Source organism: Diabrotica virgifera, chromosome 9, assembly GCF_917563875.1.
Source record: "Diabrotica virgifera virgifera chromosome 9, PGI_DIABVI_V3a".
Classification (NCBI taxonomy): domain Eukaryota; kingdom Metazoa; phylum Arthropoda; class Insecta; order Coleoptera; family Chrysomelidae; genus Diabrotica; species Diabrotica virgifera.
This window is the reverse complement of record NC_065451.1, coordinates 105,239,268-105,258,433: the sequence shown is the minus strand read 5'-3', so window position 1 is coordinate 105,258,433 and position 19,166 is coordinate 105,239,268. Positions and strand designations below refer to the sequence as shown.

The window sequence follows — 19,166 nt, the reverse complement described above, 5'->3', positions numbered from 1 at the left end:
ACATGTATGTACCGTTTGTAAAAGGCGCCATAATACAAATTTGCACATTCTGGCACCAAATAATAATTCGGGTAAACATAATACTTTTTCTACGACCCATAAAAATGAAAGTCCGTCCACTTCTACAAATTCAAACAATTACGAACGCGAACATTCGTCAAATTCAAACTTTCAAGGTCCTTCGTTTCAAGGGCAAGAACCTTTTACAAATTCCTTTTCTGCCTTGTCCGTAAAAAATTTAAACATACTTCTAGCTACGGCCAAAGTAACCATTTTCGACAAAAACGGGAAACCTTTAACGGCCCGATTGTTACTCGATACGGGAAGTCAAAATAGCTTTTGTACCCAGTGTCTCGCTGATAGGCTGGGCTACAAGCCATATGACATATCTCTAAACATTTCTGGCATAGGCCAAAGTAATTCGGTTTCAAAAAAGATGGTCAACATAAAAATGCATTCTAACTATAATAAAAAGTCTTTCAAAATTTCATGTGCCATCTTAAAAAATATTACTTGCAATCTTCCACAGTTCCGCATTCTTACAAAAAAATTACCAATTCCAAGGGACGTTTTTCTCGCCGACGATTCCTATCACAAACCTAGTCAGGTAGACATCTTGGTTGGGGCTGATTTGTACTACGACTTGATTCTTCCTGACATAATTCCTCTGGGCCCTAGGCTTCCAAATTTGCAGGCTTCTCATCTGGGGTACCTAATAGCTGGCGTGATTGCTCCTCACTTGACGGCACCTACAGTAGCAAACAATGCTTCTGGAGATGTTGCTCTACTTTCTACGTGTAGCACGGACGAGCTGCTCACGAAATTCTGGAACATGGAAGAACTTTCTCAAAAACCTATTCTGTCGGAAGCTGACGAGCTGGCCGAACAAATATTTCAAACTACAACAAAGATCCTTGAAAATGGACGCTTTGAAGTAGATATTCCATTAAAAAGTGCACAAGAACACCAATTACTGGGTGATTCATTTTCTATAGCCAAACGGCGTTTTCTTTCACTCGAAAATAAATTCCAAAAAGATAAAAAATTATTTTTCGAGTACAAAAATTTCATTGACACATATATTTCTTTAGGGCATGCTGAATATGTACCTCTTTCGTTCGTAAATGAAAATTCGGACAAAAAATATTTTATTCCACATTTATGTGTCATCAACGAACAAAATAAAAGTACAACTTTGCGTGTCGTCATGGACGCTAGTTGTAAAAGCTCTACAGGAAAAAGTCTGAACGACATTTCATTAAAAGGGTATCAGGTTCAACCCGATTTATTCGACATTCTGGTTCGTTTCAGGCAATACAAATTCATATTTTCCTGTGACATTCAAAAAATGTTTCGACAGACGTGGATCAACAAAGATCAACGCTTTCTACAAAATATTCTATGGAGGGACGATACCCACGATTCTATAACATGTATTCAATTAAATACTGTCACATACGGGACGAATAGCGCCCCGTTTCTTGCGACGAGAGTCTTGCAAGAAATTTTAAATAAGAATAAAGTTCAATTCCCATTGGCCTCGCATTTTCTCGAAAACCAATTCTACGTAGATGATGGTTTATGTGGGTCAAATAATATTCAAGAATTGCTCGAAATACTTCAGCAATTAAATTCTGTTCTAAACCGCCATGGGTTTACTTTACATAAATTCCATTCAAATTCATCCATATTCCTACAACAAATCAACCCAGAACATTCAAAAAATACTACTCAGGAATATGACCTAAATTTCGATTCCACTTCCAGTAAGGTTCTAGGCCTAAAATGGGACCCTGCGGAAGACCAAATAACAATTTCCGTCCCCGAAAATAATTTCTGCCCACCAATAACAAAAAGAAAAATCCTATCTGCGTTAGCGCAATGTTTCGACCCTCTGGGACTCATCAATCCGTTTATTGTTAAAGGCAAAATGCTTATGCAGAAACTCTATCTGCAAAAAATTCACTGGGATACAGAAATTTCGGACAAAACTATTCTAAACGATTGGAACAACTTTCTACAGGACTTGTCACAATTAAAACAATTAAAAATTCCTCGTTTCTATTTTTCTGAAAAAATAATTCTGAAGGTTGAGCTTCATGGATTTGCAGACAGCAGCATGGCAGCTTATGGCGCATGCGTATACCTAAGAACTTTCTATTCGGATGAGACCATCTCTTGTGCATTAGTTTCTTCCAAATCAAGGATAACTCCGTTAAAGACGGTAACACTTCCTAGGCTTGAGCTGTGCGCAATGGTTCTTCTTTCAAAACTTGTTGCAAAAATAATTTCTATCTTTGAAAATCAATCTATAAAATTTCATTCAGTCAGCCTCTTGTCAGACTCCCAAGTAGCTCTGTCGTGGTGTAAAAGTCATCCAAGTCGGTGGTCGGTTTTCGTGGCTCACCGGGTAGCTCTTGTCCAAGAGTTGACTCAAAACTTTACATGGCTTCACATAAAGTCTGCGCAAAATGCCGCAGACCTTCTTTCTCGAGGAATGTCTGGTTCTGAAATTCTCAATAGCGACTTCTGGTGGCAAGGTCCCAAATGCTTGCGAGATAAAAATTTCAATGTTTCCAATCTAGTAAATGACAAAGTTCTCGAAAACCTACCCGAGGAAAGAAAAATAAGCCTCGTGGTAAATTCTAATGTGGAAAATTTCTGGATAAAAATTTTCTCACGTTTCTCAAATATTTCACGCTTAAAACGTACAGTAGCGTACGTATTTCGTTTTATTTCTAATTGTAAAAAACAAAAAATTTCTGAACCTCTTTCTGTTGCGGAGTTAAATTATGCAATGGATTTCATCATCAAGAAAATACAGGGTGATGCATTTTCAAAAGAAATTTCGGCGCTTAAAAATAACAAATTTATTTCGAATAAAAACTTCATGTCACTAAAACCATTTTTAGATTCTTCTAATTTTCTCAGAGTTGGAGGCAGACTTACGAACTGTCCCGACATAGACTATTTGCAAAAACATCCGATACTGCTCCCCTCCAATAATCCTATCGTCAATCTTATCATCAAAAATGAACATCTCAGATTGGGACATGCTGGTGCGCAAACAGTTCTCTCAAATCTTCGTTTGAAATTCTGGGCTCTCAATGGTCTAAAGGAAGCAAAACGAATCATTCGCAACTGTACCACATGTTTCCGATTTTCGTGTGCTCCTGCACAACAGCTTATGGGTAATTTACCTGAAGATAGGTTGTCCATTACAACAAGACCCTTTCAAAAAGTGGGTGTAGATTATGGTGGACCCTTTCTGTTAAAATCTTCTTCACTCCGAAAAGCGCCAAAAATCAAGGCATACATAGCCATTTTCGTGTGCATGGTGACCAAAGCTGTGCACATTGAGGTTGTTTCTGATCTAACAACTTCTTCCTTTCTATTAACACTTAAGAGGTTCATTTCCCGACGTGGTAACCCAACTGTCATTTACAGTGACAATGCCACATGTTTTTCTGGTGCAAGAAACCAACTCTATGACTTACATAAATTTTTTCAAAATAAGTCTAATTCTCAAACCATTATGGAATACCTTTCTGAAAATCAAACCTCGTGGAAGTTTATCCCCCCTAGATCTCCTCATTGGGCTGGGCTCTGGGAAGCTTCAGTAAAAAGCGCAAAATATCATATGCGTAGGCTAATAGGCTGTTCTTCTTTCACTTTCGAACAGTTTTACACTGTCATGGTTCAAATTGAAGCTGTGATGAATTCAAGGCCTATCTGTTCCATGTCCAGCGACCCTTCAGATTACACCTTTCTCAGTCCTGGGCATTTTATAATTGGCTCCAGCCTGTCAGCGCATCCTGAGCAAAACTTACAAAAAATTCCGGAAAATAAACTATCCATGTTTCAGCAAATTACAAAAATACAACAAAGTTTCTGGAAAAAGTGGTCTGTTGATTACTTGAACCGGTTACAAAATTCTCCAAAATGGTCCCGACCAAGGGAAAACGTAAAAGTCAATGACTTAGTTCTTCTGAGAGAGGATAATGTACCTCCTCTAAAATGGCCTTTAGCACGGGTAGTTGATACAATGCCCGGGCAAGATGGCAAAGTCAGAGTGGTCAAGTTGAAGACCATCGATGGTCAATTCACAAGGGCAATCTCTAAAATTTCGGTTCTCCCTAATCAAGGTAAAGAAGAGTAGGTTAGACCACAAGGCTCTAACGCCGGGGGGAATGTTGGAGAACTGTATTCTCCACCCAAATAAATTCTATTTCATAAATAACATTTTTACCACGACGCCTCTGACAAATAACGTAAATCTATTACGCAGTGCATGAAGAAGTCCAATTTCCAAGAATGTTAATCTCCGCCTCCAAAAACCCAAACACCCCAACGGAAATATTTGTTAACGGGATGAAAGAGCGGGGTGCAACAGTCAGTCAACTATCAACACTCATTAAGAACGTACGCAAAAACCTCTTTTCATTTACGCTTTTTCGAAGAGAATTCTTCACGCCGCAATTAGCAAAAAGCCGGTACAAAGTGTAAATATATGTGTAGTGGCGTCTTTCACGGATAAGTTGTTAACTCAATTGTTCACATGTAAAATTCTATTTCTTGCTCTTTTCAACTTCATTACAGTCATAGCAAAATAGAAAGTGTTTTATTTACATTAACAATTCAACAGGCCAGAATTACAGCATCTTACGGTTCATTAAAAGTTCTTCTCTTAGCTATCGAAGGCTTAGCGACACATTGAACTTACTGCAAGTGCAAAACGCTGGAAAGAGACATTGGAACTACTCCAAACTCTCCATGGAGGAATGTTGAACACCGGCGTCCCTCCAGTCCCTAAATTGTGTGAGGGGAGCACGACCCGTGAAACCAAGCACAGTCCCAGCGTCCAGCGTCTGTGCACCGGGTGGTCGCCGGACACCGCCGCTGGACGCTAAAAGGCGTGGCAACTGAGGCGGACAGTTGCGGCGCCTTCGCCTTCAGCAATTTGAGTAATACCTTCCAACCTCCCTGCGGCTACTCTAATCCCTAATTCTAATCGCCACTTCCAACAAACGTTTTGTCGGTTCCCGACAAAAACACTTCATTCTTAGAATGATCCCAACCCCTTTATAAAGAGTAGTCGAAATGTTTTCACCCCACCCAAGTACCTTTATCCCATATATACAACTCTCCACCCTAATCCCGCGTAACAGGGGAGGCAGCAGTTACGCGGAAATTCCAGGTAGCCTGCGAATACAGACTGCCACTGCGTCCGGAGGCAACCGTGATAAAAAGCCTAGAGGAGTAAACCTCGATAAAATAATCCCCAGTATCACGGTGGAAGGCATCGTGCCAAAGATATGAGAGATGCGAGGGTTAGAGCATCACAAACGATCCCTTCGGGACACCTGGCGAACTCCCGAAGAATTAAGCCTTAGCGTGGTAAGGGCGCACTGCCGCGCCGGACGTACAGTACGTCCCAACTCGTGGGACCTAAATAGCTACAGCATCAAACTATAAACCGCGGGCGACCCGGGCGGAAAGCCGGGAAGAAATATCAGACCCTGTCAAGAAGAGACTAAATTCTCTTCCTGACACAAGAATCGAATTATTACAGACAAACAATCTAAAACGCAAACTGACTTACGAAAAAGAGGGGATATACAAAAAAAGGACCTGCAACGAAGCAACGGAATTACTAGAATATCTAGACTATCTCACTACACAGTTAGGCAAGCTAACAAAACAAATACAAGATACACCAAACACGGCTAAGACTATTAAGGATACTGTGAGCAACTTGAAAAGGAAGCATTCCTTGCAAAAGTCTGAACAGTGGAGGGACTGGCTAAATAGACACTCCGTTCTACCTGTAAAACCCCTAACTATAGACAGCGAAACTCAAGCGGACCTTGGCGAGGAATGCCAATGTACCGCTGAGTCTAGGACCCCATCTATGTCAACACAGAAACCGAAAACGGCTGAAACGAGCACGCAGACAGATGCTTGGCATGGCCCCCCTGGGGCGGTCAAGATGGCAAGCCTAGAAGGGGTGGAGACATACGAGGACTTCATGAGGCACACCCGTTTCGACTGGCCCGAGAAGATCTTTCGGAAAACGAAAATAGAAATTGGAAACCCCCTAGAATCTAAATGTAACACTAAAGTGGTGGCCCTTGAACCCAAAGACCCAAACATGGTGTTTTCGGTTCAGAGATTGTACAGGGACCGATACCCAACCCTAACGGCCCTGAAAGGAGAATACGAAGTTATGGAACACACCTATACGGTGCTGAGAGAGGGGGAAAGACATACCACGGAAGAAAAAATTATAAAACTGAAGTGTCAAACACCGGAGCAACTCTGGAATGCCCTGGGACGTGCCAGAAAGGAGATTAAAGCGGGGGATTCGGTAGCTCTCCACCACGTCAGCTACATGCCGGTTGTGGAATTAAGGAAGATGGCTGAGGCCATTTTCCACAAGACTGAGGTGGCTCAGGTGGCGGTACACACCACGGTCACACGGAAGGATAGACACACATATGGATTTATAGTAACGAAAAAAGATGCTACATACTCTCAGCTCCTGGAGGGGGTGGAAAAGGCCGTTGGCGACACGCGGGCAAAGGGGGCTATCCAGAGCCTGCGTAGCACTAGGGACGGGGGGTTATTAATAACTCTGGACAAAGACCAAGAGGCAGTTACGGCCATAAAAAACGCCATCTCAAATAAGGAAAACGGGCTCACAGCCAAACTTGTGGGCTCTGAAAGGCAAGCTGTCGTCCACCTTAGGGGGATGACAGCCAACACCGAAGAGACGCATATAAAGGCCGCCATACAACAATATCTGGGTGCATGGGATCCGACATTTGTAATAAAGCAAATTCGGCCCATGAGGAACAATACCAAGGCGGCCACCTTAGTACTAAGCGCGCAGGCTGCGAAGAAACTCCTAGACATCGGTTTCCTTAAGGTGGGCCTGGCTCGGTGTGAAGTCGAAAAGCGATACAATGTGAGAAGGTGCCAGAAGTGCTGGAGTTATTCCCATGACGTTACCAAATGTAACGGACCCGATCGCACAGGGTCGTGCCTTAAGTGCGGTAAGCCGGGACATGCGATGGACGCATGCGTAGGCGATGAGTACTGCGTGGTATGCAGCCAGGCTCATAGGCATGGAAGCGCTAAATGCCCAGCTTTCCGGGAAGCCCTCCAGAGAGCAAGAACAGCGGAGACACAAAGAACACCCGAACCCACTCAATTATATACCCCCCAGCCCGATAAATTGGCCACAACAAGTGAACAAGTGGACTCTTCTGATACGACACATACAAATACAGAGACAATAACGGATGAGCTACAGGCTTCTACTAGTGTGACACCTAATCTACCCCCTATTTTAATTACTGATGTGGGAGAGAAGATGGACGACGAAGTTTTCCATGGAGGAGTATTTAGAAGCAATGACACACCAGCCTCGCAGGATAAGCTCGATGATACGATGGACAAAGGGTCGCTGATGCCCATGCATCACACGTCTCCGCCCCAACACAGAGCGGAAAAAGAGACGAGCGACAAATCAGCACAGCACACAGCGTCCTACCCAGACGGCGATATCATCAATGTCACCATGTCTGGTGATGATGACTAAAGTCCCACTATTACCCCACCCCTGGATTAACCCGGGATAGATGACTCTCGATTACTGAAATGGCGGGAACAGTCAACAAACCACTCAGGATCCTACAGGTAAATGTCCGGAGAGCCAAGGTGGCGCACGACCTGGTCCATGCGAAAGCCCTGGACATCGGGGCGGATCTGATAATTATTCCAGAGCCGAATAAGAATATTGTCAGGAATTTCGGATGGATATCGGATACGCTCTGCGATGTCGCTATCCACCTTATCAACAAGAACATATGTGTAGATAAAGTCACAAGAAGGGAGGGAGTAGTAAAACTTAACCTGGTTGATGTGGCTATTATAGCCTGCTACATCTCTCCCAATATCAACATGGCGACCTATCGGGATAAGAAGTGGCATCATGGAAACGGCTTTGGTAGAGAAAGACTATATTACCGCTGGAGACATTAATGCGAAATCTGTCCTGTGGGGATCCCCAAGGAACGATAGTAGAGGAGAGGTATGGAATGAGTGGATCTCCTCTGTCGATCTGTTAGCCGTGAACAACGGCAAGCATACTTTCGAGAGAGGGGACTCACGCACCCATATCGACGTTACGCTGGTGACAGACAAGTATGCCAGTAGGGTCACGAAGTGGGATGTGCTAGATGACAATCTATTCACATTCCACAAGTATATCTCCTACGAGGTCGGCACCAAGGGGAACATCGGTGGCGGCCGAAAGGTTGTGGCATTCAATAGGACAATCTTCACCGAGAGAGTTAGTGACTTACGCGGGGAGGTCACGGACTTCTCCAGTCTTAGAAGTGCCATAATACGCGCGCATAAGGCCAGCACAAGCAGCACTCAGGTATCGTATACGGTACCGTATTGGTGGAATGAGGATGTGCAAAATCATCGCACGCAGTGTTTCAGACTGAGGCGCATTGCACAGAGGAACAGAACTCAGCAGGCCAAAGACGCGTATAAGAACGCAAAAAATGACATGAAGAAGATCATCAGGAGGTCTAAGCGCGCCTGCTGGACGAACCTGTGTGATGCGCTTGAGAATGACATTTGGGGTGAGGCCTACAGGTTAGTCACAAAAACCCTTAAGGTCGAAACCGCTTACAGACTTACTGATGTAAAGAAACGAGACATTGCGAACATCCTTTTCCCCAGGAGGCCTGAACTGCTGTTCTTGCCGGCTTTATGTGAGCACCCAGAAGCTGTCACCACCATGGAGCTCTCCAGGGCCGTGGAAATGATAAAGGCAGGGAAGTCGCCGGGACCCGACCGCGTGCCGCCAGAGGCCATCAAAATTTTAGTAAATGTTCAACCTGAGTTGGTGAGATCAGTACTGTCCCGGCTCCTCGTGTCCCAGGTTTTCCCGGATGATCTGAAACGGGCACGCCTCACATTAATACCAAAACCCGGAAAAAACCCGGAAGAGGCCAGCGACTATCGGCCGATCTGCCTTCTTGACTGCCTAGGCAAATTGTTCGAGAATATAGTTAAAAACCGCCTACAAGCGGAACTAGATGCCTCAAATGCCATTTCTGACAGGCAATATGGTTTCAGGAAGGCGAGATCGGCGGTGGACGCTGTCAGGCGCATCACGGAAAACGTCGGGAGCACTAGGAAAGGTTGGGCTGTACTGATCATGTTTGACGTAAAAAATGCGTTCAATTCGGCAAATTGGGGGCACATCATTAGTAAGATGGAAGCTCTCAACATATCCGTTTATTTGATAAATATTGTCAAGAGTTATCTATCCAACAGGGTTATTATCGTGAACAAAAACGGAACAAGTAAACTCACGGTCGGCGTTCCACAGGGGTCGGTCCTTGGGCCCACGCTGTGGAACATTCTTTATGACGGTGTATTAAATCTCCGCTACGGAGAGAATTGCGAAGCTGTAGCCTACGCCGACGATCTAGCTATCCTAGTTACCCACGATCACTACTTGGAGCTAGTGAATATAGCGGAAAGCTGTTTCGGGCGGGTAAACGCCTGGATGAATGAGACTGATCTTGAACTTGCAAGCGCAAAAACAGAGGTGGTGGTTCTTAAGGCACCCAGAGGCGGACCAGACCTGGTATTCCGTTTTGGAAATAACATAGTCAAACCTTCCTCTTGCGCCAAATATCTGGGCGTAGACCTCGAGCGTAGACTGAGGTTCACCAAGCACCTTACGAGGGTGGTAGGGAAGGCGGAGGCACAAACCGGGGCCCTCCGAAGAATAACACCAAATATCGGAGGGCCAGGTAGTGCTAAAAGGAGACTGTACCTCCACACTATACAGTCCACCCTTCTCTACGGAGCTCCAGTCTGGGTCGAGGTTCTACGCTACAAGAAATATAGAGACGTGCTAAACAAGGCGCAGAGGAAACCTCTGTTGAACGTAGTCAGCGCATACAAGACTACGTCTACCACGGCCTTACAGGTGATAGCAGGCGCCCCTCCTATCTACCTGCTAGCCAGGGAAAGAAAAACATTATACGAACAACAAAACGGTCACCTTCCGGAGGTAAGAGCGGCTGCCAGAGAGCAGCTTCTCACGGACTGGCAGGCAGAATGGGAGGCGGAACATAACAAAGCCCAATGGACCAAAAAACTCATCCCGAATGTAGGGACGTGGTACGCTTGCAAGTTTAAGAGGGTTAATTTTTATTTTACTCAATTTTTAACTGGACACGGGTCCTTCCGGGCGTTCACTCACAGAATCGGCAAGACTGATGACGACGTGTGCCGGACATGTCACGTGAGGGAAGACGCAGAGCACTGTGTCTTCCGGTGTAGCGTCTTCGCTCTCGAACAGGGCGAGCTCAGGAACAGATTTGGTGAGGTAGGCCCAGATAATATAATTAACGTCGCGATCGAGAACAAAATAAATTTTGAATTTATAATTGACATCGTTACGGCCATCGTAAAACGTAAAGCGGCTCTAGAACGGGTAGAACAACAAAATGGGTGAAGTGGGCCCTTAAAGTCAGCAGAAAAAAAAAGTAAAAAATTAGAAAAAAAATAAAAATAACAGTAAAAAATAAAAACAAAATAAATAGAAAAATAAAAGAAATTAAAAAAAAATACAAAAAGAACAACACTCTTCTCAGTAAGATTTACAAACATCGTATACAGAGATATACCCCTATTCCCTTATCTTACGTTAAGAATAAGATTTAGTAATATCGTACATAGATACACATGACCTCAACCCCTACTTTATCTTTATTTTCAATTCAACACGTCACTTAAAGATCCCCCCTATCCTCCTATCCGCTCTTAGGAAGGTGAGGATAGCATAGCAGGGCTTATGCAAATCTTCTTGGGACCTACTTACAGACCGCGCGGAATATCCCTATGTATCGTTCACTAATGAACACGTCCAGGGATGTTCCGGGTCGGAAGAGGGGGTGGTTTTAGTTGGTAGGCGGATGGGGGGCACGCGGGGCGCATGAACCATACTCTGGTCTGTGGGGCCCAGCGTGTTCTCCTCTCCTGTCCGAGTCCAACAGTACTAGGGACACCTTCCGTAGTCTGCTAAGATCGTTCCACCTCAATCCAAAAAAAAAGGTTGATCTTGTTGAATGGACTTCATTAGTTCTAGTTTAATTTCGTCATTTGGAAATATGTGCTTCACTCTGAGTTTAATGTTGGTGATGTTAATCTTTGCTTTTGTAGTTTCATCAGTAATAATTAAACAATCGTTGTCGTTTCGAGCTCGAACTAGTCTTATTGTTTGACGACCACACGTAATCATTGGATAATCGTTGAAAATGTTAAAAATATGCTTAAGGGGTATCTGTATGTTGAATGAATTATCTGCATCGTGTAGAATGGGATCATTAGGGTAATTTTAACCCGCCATAACCATATAATGGGAATCTTCTTGATTGTAACACGTCATGGCACGTACAGCACTTACGATACCAGGATCCCGCACTATTTCCATCTCCCGTGCGCTTTCGCTGTACGTACACGAATCGAAAAGAAAAGCACCCACATTGTTGGCTAGTTTGACTACGCCAGATCCTTCTTTATTGACGAGTGATCCTTTAATGCACAACAAGGTTTCGCTCATTGCAAAAAACGAGTCAACTTGATTAATGCTAAATTCTACAATATCATTACAGTTGAATGATTTGATGAATGGTGCATAAGTTCGGTATTCGGCCTTTCGAATCGACTCATCAAACATTGGCTTACGATAAATATCGAATATTGGAGGCATTACGATGTTGTCTGAACATTCTTGTTTTTCATACATTGTTGTCAAGTTTTAGTTTAAAACCAAGTGATTGTAAAAACAATTTTTTTGAGAACGTAAGAGGTTTCCGCTTCGACACAACTAATGGTGTTCTTTTAATACGATATTGTCGCTTGGACGGTTGCACAACTAATGGTGTTCTTTTAATACGATGTTGTCGCTTGGACGGCTGCACAACTAATGGTGTCCTTTGAGCAGTAGATGACCTTATTACTAGTCCCATTTCCCTCTTGATCTAAGTTCCAGCACCAATGTGCTCTCTTCTCCTCTAAAGTTTACAGGTCGTCCTTCTTGATCGAGAGCCAAGACAGTGATATTGGTAAGTTCACGCTCCGACACAACGGGTAAATACAACAAATTGTAAGGAGTTTCGTCAATTGCGTACCCAGGATTTGATTGTATGACAAATTCGTAGATCGTATGAGCAGGTCTGTTACCGTCGAAGGCTCCAGTACTAATGTTACATTCAAAGCGTATGCTAGATACTTTAATAATCCTAACAGGTAGATTCGAAAAATGTATCCGTCCAGGATTGAGTATTGCCGGAGAAAATCCCAATACTGTACCAAGGCTATCAGGTTGCTTAAACGAAATCCTATATTTGCTAAATATTTGACACTGCAACGTGTTGTGGTTAGGTTTTAGACTAAATATCGATTCTGGTTTAAGCTCATTGTCAGCACCCAGTTTCTTTTGTATGTATTCTTCAATATCGGCAATTTCATAACATCCATCGGGAAAAGCAAAGTTTTGCCATTTGTTTTTGTCATTGCAGTAATACAACTTGTTATTTTCAATGTTTGGTATACTGTTGTAGGAATGGAAGGCACGAAGAGCTATTTCGTAATCTTTTTTCGGATCCAACACGATTGGTGTGGGTGGTTGAAATGAAAATGTATAAGTGGTACTAACTACTCTCAACAACTGCGACATGATGACTGATTCAAGTCGATAGATTAATAGGTTTATATATATATATATATATATATATATATATATATATATATATATATATATATATATATATATATATAAAATGATGTTGGATAATCGAGTACAAATATAAAAATAAATAAGCAAAATCATTGGCTAATACTCGTAAAGTGAATGTGAATTTAGTTGGAAATATATAAAATGATGAAGGGTCATCATTCCATACATTTCTGTGCAACTATATACACCGGTGTTTCGGCCTATTTGGGCTTCGTCAGTATAGTGTAGCAAGTTAAAAAAGTTGTTTGTTAACTTGTAAAAGGATTACTACAGGAGCAAGGTTACCAATTTTGGTCAGGTTGTTAGAAGACCCGCAGTCGCAAGGCTACAACTAACATTGCCAAGGAGGTAAAGCTACCTGAGGTATCAGGAATATGTAGCTCAAATGGCAGTTTATTAATTAAAGAGTTCACGAGACCTCCTCCTTCGACGACCAACATTGGACTGATGCCATGCAAGTGATGACATCTATAATATATTGCCGTACTTATGTACTACACTTGCCACACGATGAAGATCGTTCAACAAGAGCAGACGTTGCCAATTGATAATCTGGACATTGTCCAGAAAGTGACAGTCAGTAAACATGGTAAATTGCTACCAAACTCATTTAGAGCCATTATTTGCGGTCCAAGTGGGTGCGGAAAAACGAATGTCATGCTATCATTATTATTTAATCCGAATGGCGCCAAATTCAAAAATGTCTATGTTTATTCGAAATCCCTCTTTCAACCGAAATACCAACTACTGAAAGATGTAATAGCCCAAGTCAAAGGTGTTGGGTACTTTCCATTCAAAGACAATGAAGAAATTATCAGTCCAGATGAAGCACAACCAAACTCAATTTTTTTATTTGACGATGTTGCATGTGATGGTCAACAGAAGATTCGCGAGTATTATTCCATGTGCAGACATAAAGATATTGATGCCGCTTATTTATGTCAAACATATTCAAAACTACCGAAGCAGCTAATAAGAGACAATTGTAACATGATTGTATTATTTAAGCAGGACGAGATAAATTTGAAGCATATATTTGATGAACACGTATCGCCAGACATGTCGTTTGATGAATTTAAAAAAATGTGTTTAGAATGCTGGACGACAGACCGCTATGGTACTTTGGTCATTATGAAAGATTTTCCCCTTAACAATGGCCGATACCGCAAAGGATTTGATAAATATATAAAATTGTAAGTTGATGTATTGTTTAGTCGTCAACAAAATGTCTTATGATGCGGTCGCCATTGCCATGCGCAAGAAGAAAATTGCCGAATGGGCTAGATCAATTCGCAAAAAATATTTGGCATTAAAATTAGGCAAGACAGAACAAGATGAGTCACTAAATAAACTTTTTAAACCAATCTCGAAACCTCTCAAGGATATTGCGCAATCATCAAAAACGTTGCATCATGCTATCCATAACAAGTTTAGACAAGTTAAAAAAGAAGATGTGAAAAAGGAAGAAGTAGGACTAAAAAAAGAGACGAATATAGCAGAAAATCGTACACCAACACCACCAGTATCATTTATTAGTGATGGAGTTGTGTTTGAAAACAACGATGAAGAAGATGAAGAATATGAAGATAGCATAGAAACACACCAATCGCAAGATAACGAAACCGAACAAGTAATGTTTGATCCTGATAATATTTCTGAAGATGCTTTCAACGAATATATGGAGCAATATCCTCCGATGAGTCATGAGTATATAAAAGAATTTTGGATGAAGTCTGATAAAATCGATAAAAACTATGGACCTATTTACAATGATTTGTTGGGCTGGACGTGGGGTAAACGACGAATAAAGTTTAACAAAGACGGTGCTATAGAGGTTATGGATGACGCCGAAAATAGTCAAGGAGGATCGGTGCAGGAGACGCCTGGACTATATCACCTTATTTTCTATGATAACCCTGATCCTGAATACTACAATGAAGAAGATAAAAATTTATACAAAACGTTATTAGAGAAAACCGAAGTTCATCTGAATTCAATAGGCCGCCTTAAAGGTTCAAGTGGAGACAAATATCATTATATTATTAAGCCACTGTTTAGACCTGCATCTACATCAACGGTAGCAAAGAAACCGTCACAGTCTACATTAACGGTATCACAGAATCCGTCACAGATAAATACTCGATCTACTACATCATCAGCACTAAAGCAACCACCACATAGTCGTTTACCAACTCGTTCAACATCATCTCAATCAGCGTCTCCACAGCTACCTTCGCCAGCTGCATCCTCCAAAGGATCAGGGCTTATCGATGACTCTCGTTTGATTTACAGTGAAACACCTAGGGAATATATTTACTGGGACGACCCAAATGAATTGGTGGAGCGTCTTCAACTCTTGGTGGCTTCGAAAGACGCCGGCAACACATCTCTCGACAACGAAATTGTAGCCATCATCAATGAACTAAAAGAAGCTAATATAATAGAGTAACTGGGAATGACAATATCATTTCCATTATGAGTGTCGACAAATTCGGTCATCATTCTCGTGGTGGTGGTGGTAGCGCTCAAAAGGTGACGCGAGTTACATTTCCACATACTTCTGACGGAAATATTAGTAGATGAACAACACAGCCATCACTATAGGTATAGGGAAAACAATGTGTTAGAGAGAGAGGTATGTGATGTCATAGCTGATATAGGAAAGTATGTGTGTTAGAGAGAGTAACATGGTATCTCTGCTGCTATTGGTCCGATTTAAACGTACGACGGCTCGTTGGAATGGGCGGGAGATAACGAATACAAAAAAACATGGCGGCGTAGTGCCAAAAGGGCGCTTTCCGATGTGACGACGTCCGATGGGGCGCGTTCCGATGTGACGGCGTTCTAGCGCTGGTCGATCGGTGCGCGATACCAGATGTGCGATCGGTACCTTAATTTTTCGCGGAACGCGAAGCAGATGCGCGGTCGGTACCTTGAGGTTTTCGCGGATCTCGTAGATACGAAGCGCGCGGCTGGTAATTTTGGGTCAGCGCTGGTCGGGCGGGTTGCGCTAACCAGATGCGCGTTCGGTACCTTAATTTTTGCATGGTAAGAAGCACCAATACGGCGTATTTGGTGGAGGCGTTCATGTTATTCTTATGAGGAAAACGATTGCCGAGGTTCATTCTGATCATTTCTTGGAATTTTAAAAGTATTTTTTACTCGAATATAAGATTTAATGCGCGTTCGGTCTGGTGGCGCATCAGCGCGAACCAGATGCGCGTTCGGTACCTTAATTTTCCGCGGATCTTGCAAGAAGCGCGCGGATTTTGGGATTTAAAAAAAACTATATTCAATTTTTTATTAATTTTTATTAATTATAAAAATTATAAAAATAATTATCAGAACAATCTTTATTCGTATATAGTTACAATTTTGTTTAACAAAGTTTTTAATTGTTTTAATAGACCGTCTTCAGGACAGGGTATTCCAAAAAGCCCCCAACTAAACGTTCCTGCTGCTACAACTTTACGTGTGTATTCGCTGTACTTATAATAGGTATTGTTTTGAAAAAAGTAAATAAACCCATCCGTGTACCGGAATGCTGATGTTATTTTATTTGGTATTCCGGGGAAGAGATCATTTATAGGGCCGCGGTTTAAGACATCTCCAGCTTCATTAAATTCAATGTATGAATTATCATTGTACAATAAATATGTTTGACCGCTGTTTGTTTGAAATAAGGCATTTATTTTGGTTCTCGTAGGTATAGAAGGAAACATAAAACTTTTTTGAAGCTGTAAATTAGGGAAAGATGCGTCGTAATACCGATTATTGCTTACAGTTATTAAGTGCCCCTCAGAATTCTGAAAAACATGTGAAACTTGCGTAAACCGCAACTCTTTAGGGAGATAATCGGTAATTAATTCTGGATGTTGTGAAAGACGCATCTCATTTAAATCAAACTTCCATAAATATTTGTCAGACCCAACGTACATGCGATAATTTGGGAACTGTGGAGATGTAGCTAGAAACATGAAATCGGGATACTGAAGTAGACAGATGTTTTTTATTGCAGGTGTTGTCGGCAAATAGATCCTATTTTTCGAAAGTGTTGTTTGCGTAACTGGGGCTGTTGACATCGATGTGGGGGCTTCTGTTTGTCCATATAGCATGCTAATTGCCTTTTTATCATCATCACCAAAACTTGTCACATCGTGTTGATACCAAGGATACATAATAGACGAATCGCTATTACTATGTTCTAGTCCAAGGGTATGACCAATTTCATGCAGTAGGACAGCCAAAAAATTGGCTTCACCATCAGGAGCTGCACCATTTCCTGCATACCACCGTTCATTGGCATCAAGATGGATTTCGATGCAATCGTTTACGCCGGGATAGTATGCGTGGGCTAATACTTTTCCAGGACCATCGAAATTCAATGGACATTTAGAGGTTCCTTGACAACTTGCTCGAAAATTATGATTATTTGACACCACAGTTATAGTAATATCCGGCTTTGAAGAAGGTATTATTACTCGTTTAAACTTTAAATTAGATATTTTCTCCCACCTAACGAAAGCGTCTTCAGCAAGATGTATATAAACTGGATTACTAACAGCTTGAGGAAAATACCAACTTAATGTTGTTTTATTCCACTTCGAATGAATTGCATAGTTATTGTCGCCAACAGAACATCGAGGCTTATTCATCATATTCATAGTATCAGTATTTAATGTTCCGGTCACCGGAAGATTGTATCTTTCTTGAAATTCAACTAAGGCCATATCTATACTAGAAATAGCATTACTTGATGCATTTAGATATCCGAAACGCTTAAGAAAAGAAGTAGCATACTTTAGAGTGCTATTCTCTGCACAAACAGTTACAGAGAGCAACAATAAGGTATGTAAACAGACAAACATCTTGATTTATACTAATACCCAAAATTTTTAATTGAGTTATTTATATAAATTAAGAAAATATTTGAAAAAACATTAAATAATGAATTGTTAGAAAATTATCAGCCCATACGTATAGGAAATTGCGGGCTGGTAATCTCAAAACACTACTTTGCAATTTTGTTATCACCCCGCATTTTGTCATTGAAATGCATTTGTTATCACGTGCATGGCGAATGCAGGTTTTTTCCAAGTCAAAGACTGATAAAACCGCGTAGATACAAACATTCTAGAACTATGTCATAGGGTGGGGCACGGGAACCTATAAGTTAGAAAGCGCGCCTCGGTTTGGTCTATTCCATACTGTTAGTGTGCTTCCATTTCCATACTGTTATTGTGCGTGTTCTTTCGACTAGTTTGCAAGGTAAGTGTTCTCTTAATTCTTTAAAATATTTTTTTGGTGTCCGATTTTGAATAAAACTGTTTTGTTTTTCTACTATAAAATCTCGTGTCTACAAAGCAAGCATTTTGCACTTATTCTTTTTTTTTTTTTTTTTTTTATTGTTTAATCCGTTTTCCGTGGAATTTGCAGTAACTACAGATGCCAGCATGTTCGACAATTATTCTTTTTCATAATTCTTATGTTTTCCCTTATCACAAATCTTTTCAATATTTTCTCTTTTTTACAATTTATTTTTTCTGCTCTGGTAGTTATAATTTGCCTGTCGATGCAGATTACGTCACCAATATTTTAGGCATAGATAGTGGCGTGTGCAAAATCATTCACATCTAGGGTGTTGTAACATTCCTTTATTCTTGTTTTCCCTTATCACAAATCTTTTCAATATTTTTTTCAATTTATTGTTTTCTGCTCTGTTAGTTATAATATTCCTCATTTCAGATGGATTTAACTAAAATTAATGAAGCATCTCTGGTTGCAGAGAGGAAACCAATCAAAAAACTTAAGGACCTACCCCTCAACATTCCGGTGCCAATTAAGGAGGCCAAACTAGTCAAATCAAAATATGGTCAAGTCGTTCTTCTGGATGTAGGAGAAGAAGTGGTTTTTTTGCCGGGAAGAGTGACAGAGACCTATAGACCGATCATCGGCGAGTTTGCTGGCGGCAAATATTCAATAATATTTCAAGGTGTGGTGGACGTCGGAAGCAACTACCAGCCCCTAGCATCCTTCAAAATCGCCTAATTGAAAATACTGAAAGAGAGAGGTAAGCATTATGGATATTGTTAAACAAAGCGAAAATTTATTGTTATTCATCAAAAGCGTTAGAAAGATAGTTTTTGATAAATTCACAGCTAAAGACAAAGAAATTTGGTTGAAACGCTTAACGAAACAAATCAAAATTTGCAATAAAGTAATAAAAAAACGCAATTTGCCTATAGGTACAATTAGAAAACTGCAAACACATATAGGACATTTTAAACATTTTAAACAGATTATTTTAAATAGACATGTAGGTATGGGT

The 19,166-nt window shown here is 41.3% G+C and overlaps 1 protein-coding gene across 1 annotated transcript; it reads right to left on the bottom strand.

The window, feature by feature from the left end:
• Positions 1-16,191: 16,191 nt before the first annotated feature.
• LOC126891209 (matrix metalloproteinase-16-like) lies at positions 16,192-17,568 on the bottom strand. The gene has a single exon (XM_050660391.1). It carries the CDS (start codon positions 17,566-17,568, stop codon positions 16,192-16,194), a length of 1,377 nt encoding a protein of 458 aa, XP_050516348.1.
• Between the last annotated feature and the right edge of the window lie 1,598 nt (positions 17,569-19,166).